Source organism: Rhopalosiphum padi, chromosome 1, assembly GCF_020882245.1.
Source record: "Rhopalosiphum padi isolate XX-2018 chromosome 1, ASM2088224v1, whole genome shotgun sequence".
In the NCBI taxonomy this organism is placed as follows: domain Eukaryota; kingdom Metazoa; phylum Arthropoda; class Insecta; order Hemiptera; family Aphididae; genus Rhopalosiphum; species Rhopalosiphum padi.
In genome coordinates, this window is record NC_083597.1 from 25,983,055 (window position 1) to 26,010,771 (window position 27,717).

Genomic DNA, 27,717 nt, shown 5'->3' on the forward strand with positions numbered 1-27,717 from the left:
AAACTTATACCGCTCAAACTAAACACATTCAATTCGGGGAGACGACAAAGTCATGATATTGCGGTGAGTGTGTGTGTCGAAACAGTATATAATTTCATTTCAGTCACACTCGGGTGTTGGATTTCATTTTTGTACATATATACGTATATATCTATAGTAAATACCTCAGACGGTGGACGGATGGCCGGGCGGATTGGGTTGGACTGGACTGGACTTCATTGGGGTGGGACGGGATGTGCCGGGAGGTGTAGGCTTGGTGGCTTTGCGAGGAGGAGACGCGAGAAATTCTCGCCATACATATTATTATGTGTATATATAAATTACCAAGCGTACATGTCATTGATGTCGTGGCGGTGGTGCTGATGTTTGGAAGGGGCGTAAAACGAGAAGGCGACGAGGATGAGGAGAAAAAAAAATATTAAAACAACAACAACAACAACAACGACGACGACCTAATGTTGTATAATCTCGCAATAGTAATGGATTTTATGCGTAGTAACCGGAGTTCCGTTTCGGTTTAGGCGTGCGGTTGCCGGCGGTCAAAGACGAAGGTGGACCGCCGCACCTGTGTATAAAACACACCGCCACCGCCGCCGCCACCTCCTGCTGCCGCGGTGCTGTTGCTTCTGCAGCTCGGTGCTCCTGCTGCCCGTCCCTCCTCCGCCGCCGTAGCAGCAACGACGAATGCGCGCGCGGAGCGACGGCGGGCGAACAGTGCGACCTCGCCGGTAATTAGTGGACCGGGCAGGATGTGGTCGGAGTCTGGACTCGAGGACCAGGTGCGCGCCGTCAACCGACCCGCGCCGTTCACCCGCCCTCCAATCTTAGTCGTTGCTGTCGTCGTCGTCGTCGTCGGCCGCCGCCGCCGCCTCATTCACCCGTCACTCGACCCCGCGCGCGCACCATCTTCACCCCTCCCCCCCGCCCGTACAGGTCCCGCAAAGCGCGCCGCCCCACCACCACCACGGTCGCTACACCACGCGTCTGTCCGTCCGGTGGCCCGTTCATTCATAAAAACATCCCTACTACTATGCTCCATCCGGATAGGCTGCGGCGGTGCGTGCGTGTCGGAGGCCTCTCCACTCCACACACACGCACACACGTACACACGCGTACACATACACATGTACACACTCACAAACACACACATACACACGGGTTCTCGCTCGCGCGCGCGCGCGCCGCCGCCGCCACACGCGCACATGAGCGCTTGGGTTTCTTGAATGGGGAAAACGCGCGCGGCAACTGCAACAGCAGCAGCAGACGACGACGACGACGACACACACACAGACACACCGACCGCGATCGTCAACGGTCACACACGCGCTTTGGTGTCAGACACGAGTCAGCCGCTCCGCGTCGATCTTTTCTACACACACGTAATTATAGTAATATTATTATTAATATTGTGCGCGATATCGTTTCGCTGTTATTTTTCCGCGACGTCTTTCACGGATGCGTCTTGTGCGTTATCGCGATTTTAACGAAAAGTACACAATAAATTCGTGATTTTCAGTTAATTTTTTTTGGGTGCGTTTTTTTTCGCGCGTTTTGCCGACGCGTTTCATTCGGATTTCAAAATACAATACATTAGACATCTTTCGCCGCGTACGAAATATGCAAAAGATTTGAAAAAAAAAACAACCGTAATAATAATACTGTGTAATATATTATTTGTATACACGTACGTATATAAAATATATATACGGAACACGCGCGCGCACGACGACAAGTGCTCATCGCCGACGGACGTTTACCGGTCGTTTGGGTTCGCGTGAAAATCGTTTTGGGGGGCCGGTGATGCGTGATGGTCGGACCACGCGTGGTAACGGTGATGTTTCGCATGGCGGTTGCGTTGACGTTGGTAGCGACTGCGGTGGCGGCCGCAGAAGCGTTGGAGTCCGTGGAGTCCGGCGTCGCGGCCATGGAGTTCACGATTAACGGCAGCAACAACAACATCGAAAACAGCAGCAGCAACAACAACAACGGCAGCGAGAGCAGCCACGACGACCGGCGGCCAACGACCGGGTTACTCGCGACCGTCGACCAACAACCACCGCAGCAACAGCCGCAGCCCAGGAGGTTCAGACACGAAGCGTCCGCTGTCAGAGTCTTGTACCAGACCGGGGTTAGTATTTTTTTGAATTTTTCAATTGAAATACGCGAATCACGATATTAAATCGGTATATAATAATTATTATAAAAGTATCGTTTACGATATATGTGATAACATTTTAAGCACCACTGGTGTGCAGCCTCAGTAGCGCGCCATAATAATATTAATAATAATAATATATGTATAGCGGCTAACGTGTGTGTGTGTGTGTTCGTGCTAAGACCCGCGGGCCGCAATCGCGGCCAACTAGGCGCCTTTATAACTTTGTCGCGGACAGGCGCCACCATATATATGTGTGTGTGTGTGTATATATATAAAATATATACGCGGCCGAGCAGCCATAGTAGAGATTGTATAGACCGATACGTAAATGCGCGTGTGTGTATGTTTTTTCTTTCTATTATTATTATTATTATTATTATTATTATTGTGCGTATCTACCTGTATATATACATATAACGTATACACGATGTAAACCAGATTGGTGGTAGGCAGTTTGAATAGGAAGCTGGTTTGACCGGATCGCTCTGTAGTGTGTGTTAGTGTACGTACGTGTTTGTGTGTATAAGATATATAACATTAATATAATATATTATTATTATTATTATTATTATTATTATTGTGGTCTCGACGAGGGTTCCCCCGGGACCTCCTCAGATAACGAATGCAAATTTCGTCGGAATAGTATTTAATATTTCCCGGCGGCGGCGTGCGTGAGCGAGCGAAGGCGCGACGACGGTGGCGGCGACTTGACGCGCCGTTCGTTATTCGGTTCTTATAAATACATCCTTCGCCCGCGGTTCCGGCTCCGATAATAATATTATTATTAGGTATATATTATACATACATAACTTGTCGTAAATAATAATATTAATAATTTGTTTAGTAACGAAAAAATAGTACATTATACGGTATATAAATTTAAATAATAATAAATACAAATAAACATTTTTTTAACATAAATAACTAATAAGCATATTGTTTGTGGACCGGGAATTTATAGATTTGTGTAATTTTAATTAAGTATATAACATACTTATAGTTTTATTAGAATGTATTACTAAACTATACATTTTACAATATTTTATAATCTAATGATTTTATAAACGATTTAAATAATTATAAATTATAAAAATTCTATAAGTATATTCTACTTATCAGTTTAAGAGTAGTTACTCCAGGTAATGCAGGTACATATTTATATACATTACAATATGTACGTAGTTGTTATTATAATACATACGTATATAATATATTTATATGTTCTGACTGTCGAGGAACTCGTGCGCGTATAAATGTGATAAATATATATAATATACGCTATACGTATACGAATTAAGCGGCCGTTGGCCTATACGTATACGTTATAATAATATAATACCTTTTTAGAATTTACCCCCCGACGATCCGTCGACGACATGTCGTAGGGTATTGCTCTCGAAGGTCCAACACGTGAGTATATTATAATATAACATGTATATAGGTGAATTCAATTATTATATATATGTATATACTATAATATATATATATATATATATATTACTGTCATGAATAGGAGGGCCTATAGGTATCGATAATTTTAATGATTCAAAAATTAGTACAAGGACCTCAACTGTTAAGCACATACTTTTAATATCATGTTACTGATGCTATGGATCGATTACAATGAAGTTGTAAAGTAGGTATGTTTATCTACTCGGGGAACCAAAATTATAATTTCAGGGTGAATAAAAATAATGTTTTATATTATACCCTTACATACTATATATTATAATCAAGATTTCTCAATGAAAACTGTATTTCAAAATTATCAACAAATTTCAGGAGGAAGTTAGAAATAGAATAACGATATTTATAATAATATATGGTAGCTATGCGTGGGTGAAGACGTATTCGTTAAGCGACTTTGGGTACTTAACTAAATTATAATCATTTAATATTATAAATACCCCAAAGTACTACGTAATTTCAAACTGCTGCAGTGATCAATAATGAAAATCGTTTTTAAAACAATTGTCCCATATACGTGTCATTTATACGCAGCGACATATAGTATTTGACCGTTGCACTATACATAGTCGTCCCGTCATTATATTTGGTCGTGACTCGTGGTTGCGGCCTGGTCATTAGACATTAATGAATGATGACGGCGTAGTACGATGGAATTTTTTTATATTTTTAATTTGTTAACCTAATTGAATTACCGTTAATAAGGCGCCGGGCGTCTCATCTTATTCCTTGTTCGCAATCCTGCCGTTACAATAAAGGCATGGCCAGATAAGGCCTGTTATAGTTCACATTCTAAAATCAACGTTAATGATTGTTAAAATATACGATTTGTAAAAATAACTTTATTTTTTCCTCACATTGTATACTTTTTAAAACTTTTAAATGTTACTCGTGTGTCATTTATTTACCTCAAAAGATTTAGTTTTTATTGAATTAACAAATATTTAAGTTTACCTATAAATACATACATTTTGAGTTATTCAAAACACATTCGCGTTTTTATATATAAACTACCAATATATATATATGCAGGTAAATTGTATAGTTGACGACCCTATTATTATACTGTTTTTCAGTGGTCAACCAGCCTGCTGTCACTTATATATAAATCTAACCGAACTATAAAGTCTACGTTTACGGGTGTTTAATTTCTCATTTTAAATTATAATAAATACATAAAAATTTTAAAATATTTTAACATAACTCCAAAAGACATTTTAATGTAATAAAATTAATGTAAATGTGATTTCTAGTCCATATAAATAGTTTTCGATCGGATATTACTTTTTTTCTAGATAATCATTTCGGGACATATAACAATAATCTTTATAACATAATAAATAATAACTGTAATGTGTACAGTATAGCGTTGGCACAATATGAATAAAATAATTACATTTTTTTTTTTACGAACCTAGTAAAAATAAAACTACGTTGCATTCTTTGCATTCTTACCTATAATTTATCTATAACTAGCATTAAATATATGCTATAATCTAACTAAAACAATATACCTAAATTATTAAATTATATAATATTATGATTAATATTTTTTTTAAAGCATTCACTTCATGTTCTTATATATATTAATTTACTTTTTTATTTTTGTGTTATTTATTTTCCAAGACACACATGTTGCGTATACATTTAATTTATTTAAAAACCACTATTAAACTATGATTCAGTTAAAGACGTTAATGAACAGTGAACACACTTAAGAACAGTCTAAGACTGTAATATAGTTTAATAATCGAATACAAATTTTAAATAAGAGTAAAAATATGTTATAAATACTTATATTTTGACATGAATTCATAAGTATTTTTTTTTATGTAAACGTATATACATATTTAAATATATATTAATTAATTTAAAACTATAAGTATTATAAAAAGAAGAAATATTTATAATTATAATTTTTATTTTAAACGATTAAAAAAAAAATAAGTAGTCTTTATAATATAATAATATTTATACCTATACAAATATTAATTGTTAAACGTTTAATGCATTTTAAATTATCGCATACTGTACCTACCCAAGTTATACATACCAGTTTTACGTATCCACGTACAACGTACTCATATGGTTTGGGATTTATTATTATGTATATCGTATACATCATCTGCAGTTATAAATTTCTTACAGAATCGCAATCGGAATTCGAACATAAACTTTCACATCTACATATAAAATATAAATACACCGCAACGGGTACTACTCGGGTACATTATATATTATATTATACACGCGTTTGAAAATACATTAGTGTGGAATTTCCTTGAAAAACTTCGCAAATATGTACCTACATAATACACGTCTAATATATACGAGTATTATAGTGTGACATGCAATGGTGGCAGCATGTGGGCCGGCCAAATCAATATTGTACAACCGAAAGCCGTTAAACTCGTTGCTGGTCATTATAATATCATTATAATAATATTGTATGATAAATAATTACTGCATACAAATGTAATAGAAATAGATTTTAATTTTCACACCACGCAAACGCCATAAAATTTCCACCCCAGTGTAAAACTTTTACGCCGGCTGCCACCGAGTTGTGCAATATCAACGTATATAATAATAAATAATAATAATAATAATTGTACTACTGCCATAACCACCTGTGCGTTTGCGATGTTATAAATTGTAATACTGTCGATGTGCGGCATTTATTATTTCGCAGTGTCATCGACCAGACGAAATTTTACACCTAAATGGCGACAAGTATAATCGACATGTATATATATTATTTTATATACGATATAAACGTCCGAGTTTCACAACGTTTCAGTTACCTATGTATACTACCTAGTGTATTATATCTAGTGTAAACTTCCTGGTGTGAATTCGACAGGTAATTTTTTTTCTGTTTGTTCCGATTTCGTCGGCATTTATATATATATATATATATACTCGCGCACTTCCTGTCCGAGTGGTAAACGAATTTTCTCTCGAGTCTCTTATAACGCGTAATATGTACATGTATATAATATTATACTCTATTATGTATTCGGTACGCGACATGAACCACCCGCCGAACCGGCCGTCGCCGCCACCGCAGCAGCTACTGTGCGCCGCAATGATTATTATTCTTAGGGACGACGACGGGGTGGCGGGGGCGCTGCGCGTTTGTCCTAATAATGCGGTGCGCGTATAGCTACTGGTTTTCGTCCGAGGGGGTGTAAAAAACCGAAAAAAAGAATAAAAGCATCGGAGGACACAAAAAAAAAAAAAATAATAATAATAATAAATTCTTTGTAATATTATTATAAAAAACACGGAAATTATATCTACCCATGAGATCGGTGCCACGGTGTGTTTTTTGCACCGACTCGGTGCGGTCACTGTTTATTTGATATTTATAATAAATACATACAAAACTGTACTCCGATGTAATATAATAATATCGTGCACACGCACAGCTCCATATTTACGGCAGTGTGTATAGGTACCTAAAGCAAGACGACGCACTACGATAATATTATACACTGCGTCATAATTGTATTTATATATATAGTAATAATATATTGATATTATTATACATACCTACGTCTTACATATATAGTTTCCCATTTTATCGGGAGAAAGAAAAACCCCGTTCCGGTTAATTTACCGGCCAAATCTGGTAGAACGGAAGCAGACGAAAAAATATCGTTAAATAATAATAATAACAATAATATATATATATAAAAAAAAATAATAACATAAGAAAAATAAAACGAAAAATGTAATAAGTTTTTTTTCCGTTGTTCATCCGATGGGCACACATACATTTCGTCCAGTACGGCGTCGTCGTAAGGAATGCGGTTCTAGGATAGGCGTGCGCGATAAGGAACATCCGGTCCTGCGGATAGGGTCAATGGGTTTTTTGTGTATAAGGACGAGCCATGGTCGTGTTGTACACATTTATTTATTATAATATATATATATATATATATATAAATGTATTATATTATATTATATTATGTTCGTTTGTATATTATGTACGCATACATGTGTGTGTATGTGTGTGTCTGCAGTTGGCGACTGCGTTTTTGATCCACGCTTCCGGTACGGGGGGGATCCATTACACAAAAGGATAAATGTCCTTTTCGGCGGAAAGGTCAGCCGAACAAATATAATAGTATTATACTATATATATATATATACATTATATTTATAGCGCGCTTGTCGTACATTATAATACATACTATAATACTTACATCTTATACACGATACCGCACCCACGCCCCCGGGGATTCTTATAGCATCGTATGTGTACACATGCATATCCGCTACTAATACGACCGTCTTATATCCTTCTATATCTCGGAATTTTGACGTCCGAAACATCGTTTTTATCATTTGTCATGTGCGATTATCAGAACCAATTTCTCGCTTTTGTTGGTGACTTTTTTTCATCGTTCGTTTAACAAAAAAAAAAAAAAAACATTTTTATGTCACATGAATGCAAATAGGAGTTCCTTTTATGCATGCATCATGTATCAGCTATATTATAATATAATACGTGAATGCAAACTAATATTTTTATAGATATATGATTTCTTAAGTTTTTGATCGTGATCGATGAAAATGAAACTCAGCTATGTTACGGTTATTAGATATAGAACTAGATTATTACGAATAGTAATAATATATAGTTATTGCTAACTTTTCACATTTTCCAAGCTATGAATATGTATACTCAGATTTTTGTTGGCTTGAAAGTCCATATAGTGTGTATAAGCTGAAATAAAACAACAATCATTTAAAATTTCAATAATACTATGAAATACATATAAACGTATAAGTGTATAACCTTAGCATAATATATGCATATGTATGCCGTATACGTATATATATAGTCATATAGATTATAGGCACTATGAAAAGAAATTATTCAATTACGTTGTTGTTTAAAGTTTTATTTTATATTATACGATTGGGTTGAATTTTGTACATTACATTTATGCTAATAACATTTTCGAACATTAAATTAAAACAAGTACGGAACTTCGAGGAAGCGTTAATGAAAACAGTATTTTATTTTTGCTATAACACACCATTTAGATGTTTGAGATATTTCTCTTCTCTTCAAAATCAAGTTCTCTATTTTGAACTGGTTTTGTTCATCTAGCAATTCGAAATAAATACCAACGTGTACATATACCTCATAACCACAAGCTACGAAATACAATATAATCAAACAAAATGTCCAACCTTACATTCCATCAGTCGTGTGTATGTGGTTAACTTTGGATTGTGTTTTTTTTTTCAGACTCATCACTATAATAATTGTGTGTATATATTTTGTATATACTTTTTTTTCATTAACATTTTTTGAATACTATGTAGTATGTATACTCTATACATAATGTATAATAATATATAATACTGCAGAGCGAATATGGTATATACCGTCCCGATGTTTTATAGTGCCCAGCCAATACGATCGCTTCTGTGTAATGATTTTTAACGTTCTTCTCGAGGTAAATCAACAGGTGCGCGAATCTGGAGTAATATATAATGCATAGTGCATACCATATATATACAGACCTAGCATAAAAAAAATACCTATATATGTATACGGATAATAATATAATACACAAGCGCGTTCGAATCACAATAATAATAATAATAATAATAATAATAAAAAGTATATATATTTTTATTATCACTGTAGCAGTCTAAAGAAGACGAAGAATAATATAATAGTTAATTTCAAATACTTTTTCTTTTTTATTTGGCCGACGGTCGTATATGTATATAGGTATAAAATATATACCTATGTATAGAGGGAGTGATATTGATTTACGAGTAGATTTGAATAACAACGTGTCCGTGCCCCCTCACCTCGGGGGGGCAAGACTATGTATATATATATTTATATATACAACGAAGGATCGTGTGATTATCTTCTCGCACAAAAGGAACACGCCAGACCATCGGAATGCAACGTGTTCGATAATACTGTTGTTTTTCCCTCCTTTTTCATTCCTTGGCACCCTAAAACAAAGCGAATTATATATACACGCATACACGCACGCACGCACACACACAAACTCAGATATTTATGTACAATATATATATATATTATATACGTACACATATATACATAATATAATATACTCATCGTAGTCATAAACATTCACCAACGGTCCTTTGTTGCGGGTTATAATAATTATATGTAGTGGGCCCTTCTCCTCTTTGTGTCCTCAACGTGTCTGTGTAACGAAAAAGAATAAATAAAAACCCATTATGTGTCTATTCATCACGGATGTGTCCTTGAGCAAGGGCATTTGACGATTTTTCTTCGAAGAGAGAGAAATGCCATATAATTTGAAGACGCGTATATTATACAATAGGTACTACGGGCGACGCACTGTCTGCTGCCTGATGAGGTGATGTCGCGTAGGTACTGCAACAGCTACAACATTGATAGGGTGGCAAAAATTAATACCATTCAACACGCTCTAAGTAAATACGACAATAAATAAATAATAATATCGATACGCATGTATAGATTACCACGTGGTACTACTAAAGTGTATAAGTTCTATTCCAACCATAATTGATTAATAAAGCTAAATATCCCACATGTGTGTTGTGGGAGAGAAAGGGTACAGGGAATGTGATGAGTTTCGTAAAAATAATAATTAATTATTATAATTTATAATAATAATGGCAATTCCAATACAATATAATAATCAATACTTTGTAGTACATTGCAATCAATTTATAAAAGAATACGGATAACTAATAACTATATAAGATATCGTGCGTGACATGCTTATTGAAAAAAAATCTTGTTGTTTGTTCTACATAAAAAAATTGTCTAATTGATTTTGATTAATAAAACGACTGCGTTCTCCATAGCTGGCGCAAACAATAATCTTATGTGGACTTGTTGATCATAGACAGTATTACCCTCAACCCTACACCGCAAAATGTAATAAATTAGCATATTAATCAGCTTTTGGTTATACAATTTAATTTTAGTTAAGTATCAATTAATTTCTAGAGTGTACTTCGATCCCTCCACCTCGATACTATAAACTTTTTGAATGATTATTCAAAATATTATATCAATGTAGAATATACAATAATAAACTCAACTATATTGGTTATCGGTTATGATAGGACTTAACAACTATATTAAAAATAATTACCAATTATATTATAAAGCTTATATATTATATCCATTTTATACTTGGCTTACTTTTTAAACACACGACTCGCGACGCTTAGTTGTAGTAGTGCAGTAGTATAGTAGTCCATAACAACCTATATACATGTTGGACTGCGTCACGTCAACAACCATAGTAGTAGTGCACCACCTTGCACACCTGTGGCCTGCACTCTGCAAATTGTATGGATCAACATATAAATGTATATAGTATGTAAAGATTTCATAGTAAGATACTAAATTTTAGAATACGATAGTTGCATACAAGTTTTATAAAAATGTTTCTGTAAAATATATAAAATTATGAATAGAATTATGTGAAAGTGTATACTCGTATGTATGTAACTGCAATGAATTATAATAATTATTACGTCTCTCTCTTAAAGAGTTTAATTTGTAAGTACTATTGATATATAAATTTAACCATTGCAATATATTTTATAAAGCAATGTTAGAAACGTCATATACATATATATAAATGTAGTAAATAATAAAAATTGATGAATGTTACTAACATTTGCGATACAACTGATATAAGTGTGTATATATGTATATATAAAACGTACAATTAAAATTTCTAATAATAAACAAAATTTTAACGAAAGGTATTCATACCATATTTTTTATTTATACCATTTACGTGTCAAGACGTGTCCTGTGGTGATACAAACATTTTTTTAAATTAAAACTACCTGTTTTTACTGTAAATTATTAAGCAAGATTTTTATTTAAATCCTGATGAACATATTATAAATAAAAATTCAAACGAGTATAGTTTCTGAGTTATTAAAATTTAAATAGTATTTATAATAGGTATAGATGATGGAACATGTTACATGGTCATAATAATTTAAAAATAATAGTAGGTAATAATTACTACCAAATTCTTAAAATTTTATAATTTATAAAAAAAAATTATTGTATAATAACAATATATAAGTACTAAAATGAAATGCATATCAGAAGTATTTAATCTAAGAATATTAAGAACCAATAATTATCTTTATTTTATAAAATTTAATAACTCAAAACCTTAAAAACATATTTCCCGTATAAAATGTATAACAAAGTTATTCTCATTATAAATATATAAATATTTTTTTGATTTTAATAATACTTTTATAAAACTAAATGTTTTAAGTCAAATTTTATTGAAGTCTTCCCAAACATTTTCTCTCTTTCTATTCCGAAAACTTATCAATAATATCGTTGAAACTCAGGATTGCTGAGTAAAAAAATTAAATTATAAATATAACTAATTTTCTTTGCCTATTGTCGGAGGGCCCTTTTTCGAATTGACCCAGTGCAAATATCTCAAATGTCCTTGACTAAATATGGCCTTATATCCATATATCGCATGTATAATGTACATATAAAAGTGTATAGTATACAATAATTTACGCGATAAGACGCCAAGTTTATAGAATCGTGATGTAGTCATATGTATATGATCCGTTATTACGGTATAACCGAATTACAATAAATACAATTTAAACATAATATTACGCTCTCGAGAAGAATATTTGCTGTCAGCGATCGAGACAAAGTTCGTCTACCGCAATTTAGGAACCGGCTCTGATGTAATTTCTTACTTCGCGTGTTATAAACACTTTAATCGTGTTTAGTGGTAAGAAATATATATAAAAAAAAAATGGTTTGTTATTACAATTAGAGGGGTAAAAGAGGGTGGACTGCAAATAAAGGATATATTGTTATTACCTATTAAACAGTACAGGGTAGACATAAGGTGTGCCATAATATAATGTATATAATAAATAGCGTTCGGTCGTCCCGGCGCGGCCGATCGGACGTCGTCTTTCGCGATAGGCGCGTCGTATGAATTGCGCACGCACAGCGGTCGAGGCGGACGGCGCGCCGAGCGTGGCGAAACGCGTTCCTCCGACGATGGCGAAGACGGGGGAATATACATATAGACATATTATATATATATATATATATATATATATGCAGGTACGCCGTTTTTCTTGGTTCACGACCGGCGCCAAGCGCGGTTATCCGACGTTATTATTATTATTACGCGGACGTGCCCCGCACGGCGCGGCGTCAGTGCAGACGACGGCGAGTGAGTGCAGGCGACTGCGATATATGTGTGTAGTGGCGACGGACCTCGATTACGCGGCGGCACGGCGGCGGCGACCGTGCAGTATATACATATATAATATATATAATATATATATATATATCTTAACGTGCGATCGAGTGGCGCCCAAATCGCGTCTGAAACCTGTCATTTCCCGTACACGGGGGCGTATATTCCGGTCGCCGTCTCCGCGACGACGACGACGACAGCCCTTCATATTAATATACCTATACGTGTATTATATATGTGTGTAGACAAACGCGCGCGTTTAATAATGTACGGAAAACACGAAATTGTACCGATTTATTATGTAGGTATGCGTAATGCGTTATGTGTGCGTTCGACGCATTATTAAACGTCCGATACGTCAAAATTTTTTTACACGAAAGCATTTCATGGCATTCCGGCTCTTTTTTTCGTATCGCATTCTTGATATTCTCTACGCGGTCGTCGTACGTTCTCTCTCGCCGTTAGAAAACTCGTCAGATTCTCCTACATATATATATATATATATATACTTCCCTATTCTATTACACGCTCGCTGCAATGTAATACGTATCTACATAGCTGCAGTGTATCATATAGTACGTTTCAAAATCACTGTAGGTATACACTGTATATATAATATACATATATATGCTATGTGCAATATGCGTCGCGAACCGTTCAACCCGTTACTTGGTTTGGGCGAGATCTGCACACCCTTCGTTGACTTAAGAATTGAATGTTCGATAGAGTTTTATTTGGTATAATATATAATATGGGTTATAAACGCGCATAATTATTATATTATATTACATGGACAACGATGAATGACTTCACTGCTGCAAGTATGATATGTTAATAATATTTCGATCGGTAAAATAACGGCGAGCCACGTCTGTCGTGTTGCATTCACTGCCTAAATATATTTATGTACGTATAGGTGATACACGTCGACTTTGAAAAAAGGACGCGTTGAAAAACTAGGTTACCGCGGTGTGCATAATACAATGTATATAATATTATATTATATATACACTTGCCACGATCTGTGCCGGGGAGCGATTATATTATATACACGCGCAAGTAACCCCGACAGACAGCTGCAGCGCACCTATATAGCCGGCGGATAAGGACAATCGGTGCACATTCAGTGGCGGCGGACCCTACATACATCATACATATACATATTATACTTACACATATATCATATTCATGTTTGTGCGTGTGTATGAGTGAGTAGAATCACTGCGCGCATATTATTATATTATATATAATATAGGTACATATATACATTCGGCGAGTTCCTCTTCTTCCTTTCCGCGCCATTGTCGCCGTCCCGTTGAATGGCACGCAGTAGTTGTTTTTATTTCGATTGTTTACCGCGAAAAAAAGAGAGAAAAATTCTCCCACGATCGTCGTCGCGCATACAACCGCCGGCGGGTGGCCCCACGTGTTGTGGTTGGGGGTGGTGCGCACTTCCTCGTATCGTTGTCGTATGCAAATAATAATAATCGTTTTCTTTACGGCGAATACGTACACGTGCACAATTATTATATTATTCTGCACAACATCGGTCTGCAGAGGATCATTCGATCAAAATAATTTCCATGATATATACCTATACGGCTATACATATTTCATTTTATTATATTTATATACATTGATATTGATTTTCATCATTTTACGGGGTATGAATACGAGTTGAACTTAAAAAATATATATAAGCCCGTTGTATACCTACTGCCATGCATAAATTTCGCAATGATAATATACTATAATATCCCCATCGATTCATATAACACACGATTTCGATAACATATTATATTTATTCGCGCGAAAACAAACCGAATACTAAACCGGTGCATGCTTATATATACTGTTTGTGTGTATACGACTATACTACTTATATATATATATATATATAAGTTGTCAATCGCCGAGGCGGGCAACAGGTGATTGATGGGTCGCCGCGTCATCGTCATCTCGTCGCGAGCGCGCACGCGGCAAGAGGAAACAGGTGAAGCGGTGTGTCCGACCGTGACGTCGCGTTTCCGGTTATAATTTTTTTGGCGCGCATCGAACGCCGCACACACGCGCGCGCTCACGGAATATAACAATAATAATAATAATATGTACCGCGGCGGCTGTGTGTATAATGGACGGACGTACTCAGCCGTCGTGCAAGCCGGGAGAGCAGAGGAAAACCAGTTCCGAACGCGCGCACGGAAACCCTTCGCCGCCCCGCGAGAAGACGGAACCGGTCGCACGGCATGGATCTCGGGTGGCGGCGGCGCGCGCTTGTCGACCGTTCGTTCCGTGAATGGAATGTCACGTGCGATCCGCTGCGTGCGCGGGCTCTCACAGCGTCTCCGACGTCGCCGCGTGGACCGTGCGGTGGCGATCTCTCTCGTTCGCCTGAGAGCGGTGGCAGCGGCGATTACCCCTACCAAAACGCATCCTCCCTCTGCCAACGACCCACCCCGGCCCGCCCGCGCAGTCTGTTCTAAACAGAATAAAAATAATAATAAATAAAAAAAAAACAAGAATGAAATATATAAAAACCATGTACCCGCCCCGCCACGTCCCGCCCGACGGCTGGAAACCACTACGCTCCCCTAACCCATTCACTACCCCCCCCCACCCTCCCACAAAAACGTCGTGCCCATTCACGATCGCCGACCGATCTTTTTACGCCGCGCCGTCGTCGCATCAATGAAAATCGACTGCGATCGGCGGCGGCGGCAACGACGATTCAATAAAAAAAAACACGCTCGCGCGTGCGCGTTTTTTTACTTCTTCCTGTCGCACGGCGGTCGTTACAGTACATTGTTGCGTATCGTATATATATATATACTATATAAAATATGTATTGAATCATTATTATATATAAGGTATATATGAATGTACATACTCATTTCGTTTTTTTTTTTTACCTCATAGTCTTTGACATTTTTCAACGTTTCTCTGAGTTTTCTGTCGTAACCACCATCTGGTCAATTATTATATTTATATACAAGTGTGTGTATGTGTGTGTGAGTGTTTGTATGAAGTTATTTTTATTATTATTTTTTAGATTGTTTTTTTTTTCGAATTTTATCAACTAGATGGACGGTTTCAAACACGATAATGATAGTTTTTTTATATTTCATATATACTATTACTTACATATTATAGCCTTCTGCGGGATTGCTCCGTGTTAATCTTGTTTTGAATTCTTTGTTTTGACGTCCGAGTAAGAGTATAAAACTGTTTATTAAACATAAAAAGTTTCTACTCGTAGAAACATAAGATTTTGTAAATTATACAGTTTTTGATAATATATTTTATTATATTGCTGTGGAGTCTTTGGACGATTTGTTACAGTCCATAACTATTTATTGTAGCATCAGAAGATCTGGATTAAAATTCAATTTTCGAATTTTTAAATTATTGCCAGTACCTTCAATAGTTTAAAATCAAAATATTACAAAATTATGTTAATTTAATAAAAGTATAATTTAAATTTAAAACCCAAATATATTAACATAATTATGATTATTCACATACAAATATACAATACAATTAGGTATTATATGTATTAACTTTATTAAATGCTGCTTTGATGCAGCTGCGATGTGCACCTAATTAAAAAAAAATATAGCTACAATAATTTAATAATACATCCAATATCCATAAAAAGAATTTAAGAACATTATATATATTAGTACAAATTGTACAATCAAAATGTATATCTCATACAATAAAATATGTCAAGCATTAAAACCCTAAGCATTTACATAAAATAATAAAATATTCTATCATTAATTATACATTTTATATGAATGATACCCGGGAAACATAATACACCGAAAACGTTCATTTTATCTAACCAAAATGTCCTGACTCTGTTGTATTATATTATGTATTACAAGTTTCACAACAATATAAACTTATATTATATGTCCAGTGTATTTCCTGTAGCAACAGATGTTGTATACTCGGAAAGCCGCGTGATATGCGTATTCACAAATGTTATAATACATTATTATAAATTACATGTTCAGTGTCAGTGACGTAGTAACGATGTGAGGGGTGGTGGGTCACAGAAGGGGGTGTTATTGTATTACTTCATTAGTCATTACACACTCTTCCAGAAACTTTATTCAGAGTATATAAACTATTACGTAGAATATTGAAATAATACATTATTATATTTTATATATAACGATATAGTTTGTAAATCGTACGTAACTCTTTGGCATTTTTGCATATTTTATTACGTTAGTTTATAATAAATTAAATGTACTAAGTTTTTCGACAAAAAATCTCAAAACTCCGAAGAAGAAATCAACTACACTCATAATTTAACACAATACCGCATTATGATAAATATATACTTGCGGTATCGCGCGTTATGTGTATACCTTTAGTTATACACGATTGTGTTTATGTTTGTTTGCTAATACATTATATTTATATAGGTATATAGTTATATCTGGAAAAACCGATAGGTAGTAATATCTACAAGAGTAGTTCTTGTACAGATGTATAATATATTATATTATGATGATGTATGTGTATACATTCATGCCATACACTCATATGTAATTTAGTTATTATTAATATTATAAGACGCTTATTGTGTAGTGTGTACTGTAGTCTGCAGAGAAGTATTGAATAGGGTGATAGTATCTTCCTCTTAAAAATTAGATTAAATTTACCTTTTTTCAAATAATTCTATTATTCTATAATTATTTATATGATGGTTCAATGGTTGCAATCTTACATTGTAAAAAGTGTTTGCCGGTAATAGAATTTCACATATATAACAATTCCTTTATAAATATAGTATATTATACCTGCTGATAGGTAAATAATAAACATATTTTTTTAAATCCACCCCTCCCCTTGAACAACCTCTTGATTTGCTAATGGTTGCAGTGTACTCAGATAAAAATATCATAAATTACTATAAATATAAATATAAATTACAATAATGTATAATTTCATATTATACACAAAATACACTGTTATGTTAAATTCGTGTACATTTTTGTATAATAAAATACGAACGTTATGAAGTCCCAGCGCGATGCACGTGCGTACATAAATATAATAAAAAAATTATTTAAAATACATTATATTACATTATAATGTATATTATATCGTGTGTGCGTTTTTTGCGCAACCGATTTGTTTGCGTCTTACGCCGCAGATGTGTCGAATACTTGAGTCGATGCCAACAGGGCCGGTACGATCAATTTTTTTTTAAGGGGGCGGATTAGGTAAAAAATAGTGCCAAATCAATTTTTAATCACCAAATAACGATGCAAACATATACATTTATAAATATATACATATAATATAGTAATAATATATATTATCATGTCACCATCACCGTGTGCAAATGTCGCGTGGGACGATGGAGATTTCGATGTCGAAAAAAAAACGTTACTATAAATGAATAGCGTACATTTCGCAGTTTCGCACAGAAATGTGCATGTGCAATAACAACAAAACACAATGACGTAACACGTTTTGACACTAAATACGACGTCATATAATTATAATATTATTATTTCTATCAATATTTTTTTCATTTAATTGCGACGGAACCGGAATAAGTATTATACGTGACCCCCGTGCAGAGGAGTTCATATTAGACACGTGTATAGACAGCATTATAATAATATGGCGGCTCGCGGTTTCTCGTTAAATATTATTATTATAGGGTTTGACGTGAATCAGTCAGTATATTATCACTGCAGTCTGCAGTTAATTTCTGTTCTTGTAAACTACACGGAATAGGAAGTAAGATTTTTTTTCCTTTAAACAATCCAAATCCGTAAAAATACGATTTTCGGGTAAAGAGAAAGCCTAATTTAAAATTCTTCAAGTATATTCTATAACGTATATAGATAAAGTAATCACCCCATACACGCTTACGAGAATTTATCTTATATATGCGGTGAGACAATTATTTTTGTGATAACGCGAGCAAAACAATAATAACAACGCCTGATTTGTGTTCGGTTATAATTTACATTTTACAATATAAAACTTTTAAATTTTAATAATAAACAATGTGTCAAATAGTGGTAATACTATAATTATTATTGTTTTATGGTAAAGACGTATTTGGTGCAGATGTCCGTTTAAATAATACGCAATTTCTAAATAAACGCGTGCCACCATTGTTTTCCGGTGACAAACGCATATAATTTGAGTCACATATTAATCATAATACATATTAAATTATATCATCTGTATATTGTAATATTTTAATCGTTAAAAAGAGTACGTGTGGTTTTTTTATCTGTATTATCATTTTAACACGGCGTCATAGAAATACATAATATAGTAAACTATATACAACGTAAAAATAACACGAGAAAACAATAAAATAAATACAATCCTTTTACTACAGAATTATTATTATGTATGTTCTTTTAAAATAGAACAAAAAAATAAAAATAATAACAATTACAAATGATTTGTATATATAATCTACATTGTACATATTATATTGCACACACATAATGCACATTATATAACACACAGCGATTGATATATACCTATATATTATTTTTTATTTATGAGAATATATTATAAATTATAGAATTATACTATAACATCGTTTTATTCGCACATACTAAAAATATATGATAAATCACAAATACAATATTGTATTATTATGATTATGTAAATAAGTACTGTTATTGTCTATATTATAATATAATGCTACAATCATTACCTATTTACTATATAAACGCACACGGCAAACATTTTTTAAATGAAATTTAAATTCAGATTTTCTCCACCCCATGTACTCGTCCTCGTGATATCGTTCCATTATAGTATATTGAAAATCCACATGGCCTATTATTCTCTATGAATACACACTACAAACATATGTTTAAATAAACAGCTAATACTTGAAGATACCATTCATATATTTTATCAATGTTTAAATATTTTCAAATATAAATATAGTAAGTTTTATTCTGATTAATATACAATTATTAATTATTATTATACAATCCTGCATATCATGTTGGAATGGAGCTCAGCCGATGTACATTTTATAATCTTGTAGCTTTGTATGATATGTTTAATTATGAATATTTAATATGTCTATCAACGTTGAATGTTTGCGAAAAGACGAGATTTTAGCAGATCTTAGAACATTGCCATCAAGTACATCTTACTATTGAGTATAGATAGTTTAACAATACATATAATATATAATACATACAATAGTATAAAATAGTATAAATACTATATAGTATATAATACTCAATACGGTATTAGGTTTGAGACTACAAGACTTATAAAGAAAACAAATATATATATATATATATTTATTATAAATGTATATATAATATATATACGATGTAAGTATCTACTTTCAATGACAACTTGTTTGTCGTTACCGTTTTGCTTGTTAATAAACATTAAAATATAAATATGTAAATATAGTATTTAGACGTCGTATAGATATATTTTTGACGTATAAATTGTTTTAGTAACTTTACTTAAGTAAATCTTTTTTTTTTTTGGTGTAAACAAATATATACCGCTCATAATTTCTTGAAAATATATCAAGTTTTCTTTAATTTCTGTATCAAATAGGCGCTATATTTACCACAAAAAATGACTTACTAACTGATTTACATCAACTTGTTTTTGTACCATTAAATTACACGACGTGCAGTGAGAGACAGTGAGACATTAAACCTCGAGTGGTATCTTCTTCGTTATCCAAACGACTAAAACCCACGAACGTTCGTTACGAGTTGGGGATTATGAATCAATAAATTATTTTCAGTGTATTATACAAATGGACAAATCTTTTTCACGACAGAGCGATGTTCATCAATCGCAAATAGTTATAATAATATACTCAGATATTTATCTATATATATATCCCTGCGGTTTGGTTAAGAATCAGACTGGAACTTAAAATTTTTAAATAATATATATATATATCAAAACTTTAATCTAAAGTAAATACGCATGGTATATAATAAGCAAGTAATAAATATTAAATGGGTACCGTAATCCGTAGTATACTATTATATTATAGGCAATAGGATAGCCTATAGTAATAAGGTAGTAGTATACCTACAAGGCTACAACAATCTACAATAGTCGATATTGACCACGATACTGATCGGTAATCTCGACTTTTGCTACTATCGGTTACGGATATTAAATATTTTTATAAAAAGATACCTAATAATAATTTTAAATAAATGGCCTAAAATGCAATGGGTCACTACAAAATAAAAAATATTGTATATATGCAATCACGTTGATGTGTGCTGTAGCTTTTAGTAAATAGTATAGTTCTATATTTTATGAAAAAACTAACATTCATTAGTATTATCAAATACACGTGTATAAAATGTTATCATAAACAATAGGTCGTTTTAAACAATACCTAACCTTACTATATGTATCTTGTGAACGACAATCGTATTTCTTAGCACACGTTTTGACATGTTGACATGTTGTAATAGAATAAAATATCTATTGGGGTAGTGTAACCGCCTTGCTTGTAGACTAAATAGGCACCTAAGTTTATCAAGAAATACAAAGAATTACGACGTGGTTATATACATATCATATTCTGATAGTCGTGACGACATTGAAAATAATGACCTACTTAAAAAAAAAAAATGCATTAAGTCATCTTATTTTTTATCTCGTATAAAAAATACATTCTAAATAAATTCATATAGTACTTGATAGTTGCAGTATTATCCATATTATTTACGTCAGTAGTAATATCAATTCATTTCAATAAAAATTAATAAATATACACAATATAGTATAATATATGTATGTCCGTATGTAATGTATATATATATATAACTGCAATTGTAATGCGTAGCAAATTATTATGACACAACATAATATATACATATATATATATATATAAACGATTTCATGTGTAAATGAATCTATTTGTGATAAATAACAAACAGATTGCATTAATATTAATAATTATACTGTGTAAGCGATATTATATAATTCACACGTGACGGTAAATACTAAATAGTGTAATAAATTACTCGACTTGTTTGACGTTTAATATTGCGATCGAATGGGATTTGACTAAAACTTTTTTTTCTATTTTATCTTAAGTTCTTATAGTCGATACAATATGTAGAATATAGATGTATAGCATTTGGTATCTGTATTTGTACAATAAACATGTTAAAGTAATATTTGTTTTGAATTAAATCAAATTATTTAAAAAAAAATTAATTAAACACGAATATTTTGCTTCGATCATATTATCAGCCGATGGTCAATATAAGACTGCAATAAATTATATATTATTTATTAATGCCTATATAATTGGATTGTCAAAACAGTCGAAATCACTAATATAACTATAAAACCAAAATAAATTATCAACTATTGGCCGCACCGAATTAAATCGCTCATATTATAATTTTACAATACATTATTACATATACGTATGCCTTTACTATTTAATATTTTATTATAATAATAATATGGTTCATTAATGATTTCTATTTATTTCGGTGCCAACGCGCGCGTATTTTAACATAACATGGACACACATAATAATATAATATAATGTATTGCAGTATATACCTGTATACGAATTAATACAATTTCATAAGACATTTCTCCAAATGAAGTGGGTGCGACCCTACGCTCGAGCACGCGCTCGTATCATAATAATATTGTTATGATACTGGTTTACTGTAATTTTATTTTCATCGTTGTGTACTATCATTATCGTCGTCGTCGATATTGATTTATATATTATATTCATATACTAATACATTATATAGGTACGCGTTTCGTAAGTTGACATGCGTGTAATAATCGCATCTGTGTTTTTATTATTTCAGAGTTCTGAGGAAGAGTTGCCGGTGTGCGAAAAGTGGGCGGTGTGCAGCAAGGTGGACATGTATCAATGGCCGTGGGTGGAGAGGCAGTGCAGGTGTCCACCGGGCGTGCCGCCGTGCTCGCAAATGCTGTCGCCGGCTGACGGGCACACCATCACCGACAAAACGAGGCAGTTCAAGGTAAAGAAAAAGAAAAAGAAACACAAAAATATGAAAATCCTCCGTGGTTGGGCCTAACGCGCCGAAAGCGCCTTGTACGCCGCGATATCGTACAATATATTGTATAATATAACTAATATTATTGTTATATTATGCATGTATATATAGTATATTCACACACTGCATTATACTAACGAATAAAACCCGTCAGAAGTATCATTCCGTTTGATCGATCGTTTCGATTTCGATAAAATTTCAAAAAAAAAAAAATAATATGTATGCACGTCCCTACCTGTTTTTGTTATCAGCACACAATGACTTCAGTTAACCATTCGTGCGTTTTAATCCACGCGTATGTGAACCCTCAACTGTGAATAATATTATATGTGCAAGATAATTCGCCCCAAGCATAGTCACCTTCACCCATTTCATCCATCAATAATGCATTTATTCAAATTTTAATTTTTAGAATTTTAAAGTATACGACGTTAAAATTACAATTTAAAGTCCATATTTTTATATAATTTTAGGTACTTAATGTTATTTTTTTCTAACTATATTTGTTTCTAAATTGTTAATAATGTATATTTTTTAACATTTTGATGAATCCAAATAAACAATTTAAATTGTAATATTTGAGTTAATAAGTATTGTTTTTATGTGGTAAATATGGTATTTAAGTGAGTATACTTACAAATTTCAAAAATCAGAATTTGAATAAATTAATTATTTAAGGACAAAATAGGGGTAAGCAATATAAAAATAATAATATTGTAATAACCACTCTGCTATAGTAGGCATAATAGGCATAGTTTATATATGGCATAATATTATCTACGAATTACAGGCTTTATAAATAGATACACATCCATTTTTTTTATCCCCTTCGATACTAATTTTTTCTGCATTTATCTAATACACACAGAACACAGAAATGTGGTCGCAATCTTTGCCAAATGTTTAGATTGATCTAGTGAAGTGATAATAAATCTGAAAACAGATTTGATTTTGTCGAAAAATCTACTTGACATCTACTTTTACACATTTTTTATTTTATCACCTTAAATCCAAAAAAAAGTTATATTAAAAAAGTAAAAATTAAAAATTGTCATATTTCAAATTTTGAAGAAGTTCTAAGTAAAAAAAACAGAAATGCGAGAAAGTCGATCTCAAAGTAGACTTAACAACAAATTAAAATCTGTTTTCAAATTTCTTATCGCTTCACTAGATCAATCGGCACGTTTGTCAAAAAATACGTTTTAATTTCTATGTTCTATGTGTGTTAGACAAAGACAAAGACTGGAACGATCTGTATCAAATTCTCTCAACGTATTTACGTATATATCTGAATTATTAGGTATATATTATACAATTGTACCTACTCTAAAACAATATTAATAATATTTTAATTTCTGTACAGCTATGCGAACCCATCAAGATGTTACCCAAATGTCGTTACTTTCGCGACATGGCGTGGACACTCCGAAGCGAGGGTAACGGTACGCTGCAGACGGTTCACTGTCACTGTCCCAAAGGTTCGGTTGCCTACTTACTGAAGCGGCAAGCGTACCAGACCGAGTCCAAACAGATCGGCTATCAGTATTCGTTCGCGTGCTCCCCACAAAGCGTAAGTGCTAGTGATTTATACTATAATTATTACGTGTTAAACCCATTGAAGAGTCCAGTTAAGAATCGATTTTTAAGATGCTTTCAAGAGGCATTGTACTATTGTAGACTATCCTAATTTCCCGAACATGTGAATTAACCCTCCCGATCAGTAGTTGGTATGGTTAGGCTAGGTAACGTTTTTTAGTTTATTTTCAATAAAATATTTATTTTTCATTTCCATATTTTGTTTAAAATGATACCGTATACATAATAATAGTCCTTTTTCACAGGGTTGTGTAATGTTCATAAATTGTATGAGATTTATGCCGAGTCACAAAGACAATCACTAAATATTTTATGAATCAATAATAATGAGTCAATGGTTTTAAGGAACTATTATTATTATGATCTAGTAGCTTATAATTGGTCTATTAAATTAATACATTTTTAATGCAACCTGACCAAAACTCAAATCCTAAATTCATCTATGATGGCTAATACCTATATTATAAATGAGCTTTTGTCGAAGTTTGTCGACAATATTGAGTTAGCCGTATGGTTCACGTATAATGCAATCCATCTCGCATAACAGTAAGGTAGAATGCTATACTCAATTTTTTAGTTCACATGTGCACTTAGCTTTGTTTAAGTTGAATAAGTGTATATAAGCTCCCAGAGTAGTGTTTTACTATGCAAAGCGTACTGGTACTTGCCGGAAAAGCTATATTTATTCGACCCACGGATATTCCATATTAAAAAATATTTCAATATTGTCGTTATATAGTAATAAATAATAATACGCCTTTAGAGCATTACAAAAGATTTTTTTTTATCGAAGGGGAGAATGTCGTTGTTTCATCGAGTGGTCGCTAGTACTCGTGCGGGGACTACATAAAATAATGTAAATATACTATTAATTATTATACAAGAGCGTTATTGATACGAGCCCGCGTGAACGAATATAATATTATCGTTTGTTCTATAGTGTATTCTGTCTGAGCTACAAAACAAAAATAAAAATAATTTAATGGCGTCTAATTTAACTCTCGCAAAGGATCCGGGACTATTGAATCGATGACATGGCGTCATACAAAATTATATAGTCATAAACAAAATCAGTGACTAGGGGACGACGATGATAATGTGAAATAATAATTTAACGCTGTATTAAATTTTCAAAATATTCGCGTAATAAGTATCATTAATTATTATGTCAGTAGGCGGAACTTGTTTTAATGCTTACATCTAGCGTAAATAGATAGTATACCTTTAGTACATTAAATGTTTAGTCAATACCTACTACAATCCAAGGCTCAGCGCATTAAGTGTATAATACTCGTATTTTATAAATGAACATTTTCATTCGTGCAGTATTAATATTATTTTTGTATACGGTATAATATAAAAAATAAGTGGCGTATTTAGGGGGAAAGAGTTTCAGAGGCACAGAATCGTCCTAAAACCAAAAAAATGATTAGCTTATTAAATATACTAAAATACATACTTAGATAATATTATGTAGTTTATAGTTAGGTATACTAAAAATAATATGCAATACCTATCAGCAACAGCCAAAAAGTATAATATAATAAATGTTTATAGTTTAGTGATTCGGCAGAAAAACAATTTAGTTGTGCAAAACTATGCAAAACGTTTTAGTTAGATTTGAAAAATCATTAAAATTATTTTAGTTAATTTTATTCAAACTTACGTAACGTCTTTTCTGTACATAACAATATAATCCTGTGGTTTTTTAACACTGTAATCCCGTGCAAACGTTTTGAATATTATTTTTATTTTTCCGTGATACGTCTTATAATCTGGAATTGCTTTTTCGATTTGCAGAGGCTCCGATGCCAGCGGAAAGAACCTTGTCGGCTATTCACGGTGCGAAAGCGTCAGGAAATGGTGGACGAGGTCAACACTAACACGTTGTGTCAGTGTCCGCCGGAACATGCGTGCCCGTCTCATCACACAGATGCAGGAGTGATACAGAGCAAGAACTATTCGGAAGAGAACATCCGAACTTACAGCGGATATTGTATGCAACCGTCGACCAACTAAACCATTCATGTACCCTCGCTCATGCCCTTCCGCCCGTTAACTATCCAAATACTTGGACAGTGACCGACAAAGGGTCGTTTTTTAAATTATTTTGATTAATTCGTCTATATTTTTTTCATTACGACGATATTATTATTATATATATATATTATATATATTTTTATTATTCTTAAAATTTTTTCCCGGCGGACAAAACGAAATTATACGGAATATCTCTTGGCGATTTTAACTAAGTATTCGATTTCCGGGAGTTATTTTTTTATATTTTTTCTTTGTTTTGTTGTAATAAATCAAAAAAGAAGAGCATTTTTTTCCTACAGAAATTACAAATTATTTATATTTTATTCAACTAAATTATTTTTATACCAAAATCATTATGATAAATATTAACATTAATAATATATGTTTTATCGTGTAAATATTTTACTACATCGATAATGGTTTATTATTATTCTTTTTTTTTTTATACGATGTTCTTGTTATTTAAATGTTTAGAATGTTTTTCTTTTAGACTTTATTAGGACTATTATTATTATTATTATTATTATTTTTTTTTTTTTAATGAAAAACATCATTATTTTTACCTTTATTGTAATCTTGTGTAAATAATTATTATTATTTTATAATTTGAGTGAGTTGTACAATACATTTATTTCTTGTGAAATTTTAAAGACGTTGATTTTCAAAAAAAAAAAAAAAACTATTTATATTAAAACTTACAAGCACATATCAAGTTTATACCTAATGTTGATATACTTTTTATATGTATAAATATTAAATTCGTCATAAATATTGTCCATTTTTTTACAACATCAGACAACAAAATACAAAATATATAACATAATATTATGTTGTGTAGTATCATTTAAATTGTGTTATTTTTTTAAGACTATTATGTATTTCCTTCTATATTATACCACCGCTGAATTTATTAAATGGTAATGTACACGGGTGTTGTCATTTACAAACTAAACTATAAATACAAACTATTTATATTAAAAAAAAATAATAGTTTTATATTGTCTTAATATTATAGTGAGTTTTTTAAAACCTAAAATAATTGCTTATATTTCATGATAATATTTATGTATACAATTTGAATATGTTTGACAATAATATACTACTACATCAA

At 32.8% G+C, this 27,717-nt stretch overlaps 2 protein-coding genes across 2 annotated transcripts in view; both read left to right on the forward strand.

Annotated features, from left to right (window-relative positions):
- Positions 1–27,717, forward strand: part of LOC132917984 (transcription termination factor 3, mitochondrial) — a 235,294-nt gene that overhangs the window by 72,524 nt on the left and 135,053 nt on the right. The window lies entirely within an intron of this gene.
- Positions 1,232–27,455, forward strand: LOC132932343 (protein giant-lens). Its single transcript, XM_060998665.1, has 4 exons — positions 1,232–2,128; positions 22,758–22,934; positions 24,334–24,540; positions 26,367–27,455. Exons 1-4 carry the CDS (start codon positions 1,808–1,810, stop codon positions 26,583–26,585), a joined length of 924 nt encoding a protein of 307 aa, XP_060854648.1. The 5' UTR covers positions 1,232–1,807; the 3' UTR covers positions 26,586–27,455.

What these genes read in the sequence shown, in the direction of transcription:
- LOC132932343 (XM_060998665.1), top strand. Translation starts at nt 1,808, where the DNA reads ATGGTCGGACCACGCGTGGTAACGGTGATGTTTCGCATGGCGGTTGCG. An exon ending in GAGTCTTGTACCAGACCGGG is followed by an intron (nt 2,129 to 22,757) that starts GTTAGTATTTTT and finishes TTATTATTTCAG; the next exon opens with AGTTCTGAGGAAGAGTTGCC. An exon ending in TCGCGTGCTCCCCACAAAGC is followed by an intron (nt 24,541 to 26,366) that starts GTAAGTGCTAGT and finishes TTCGATTTGCAG; the next exon opens with AGGCTCCGATGCCAGCGGAA.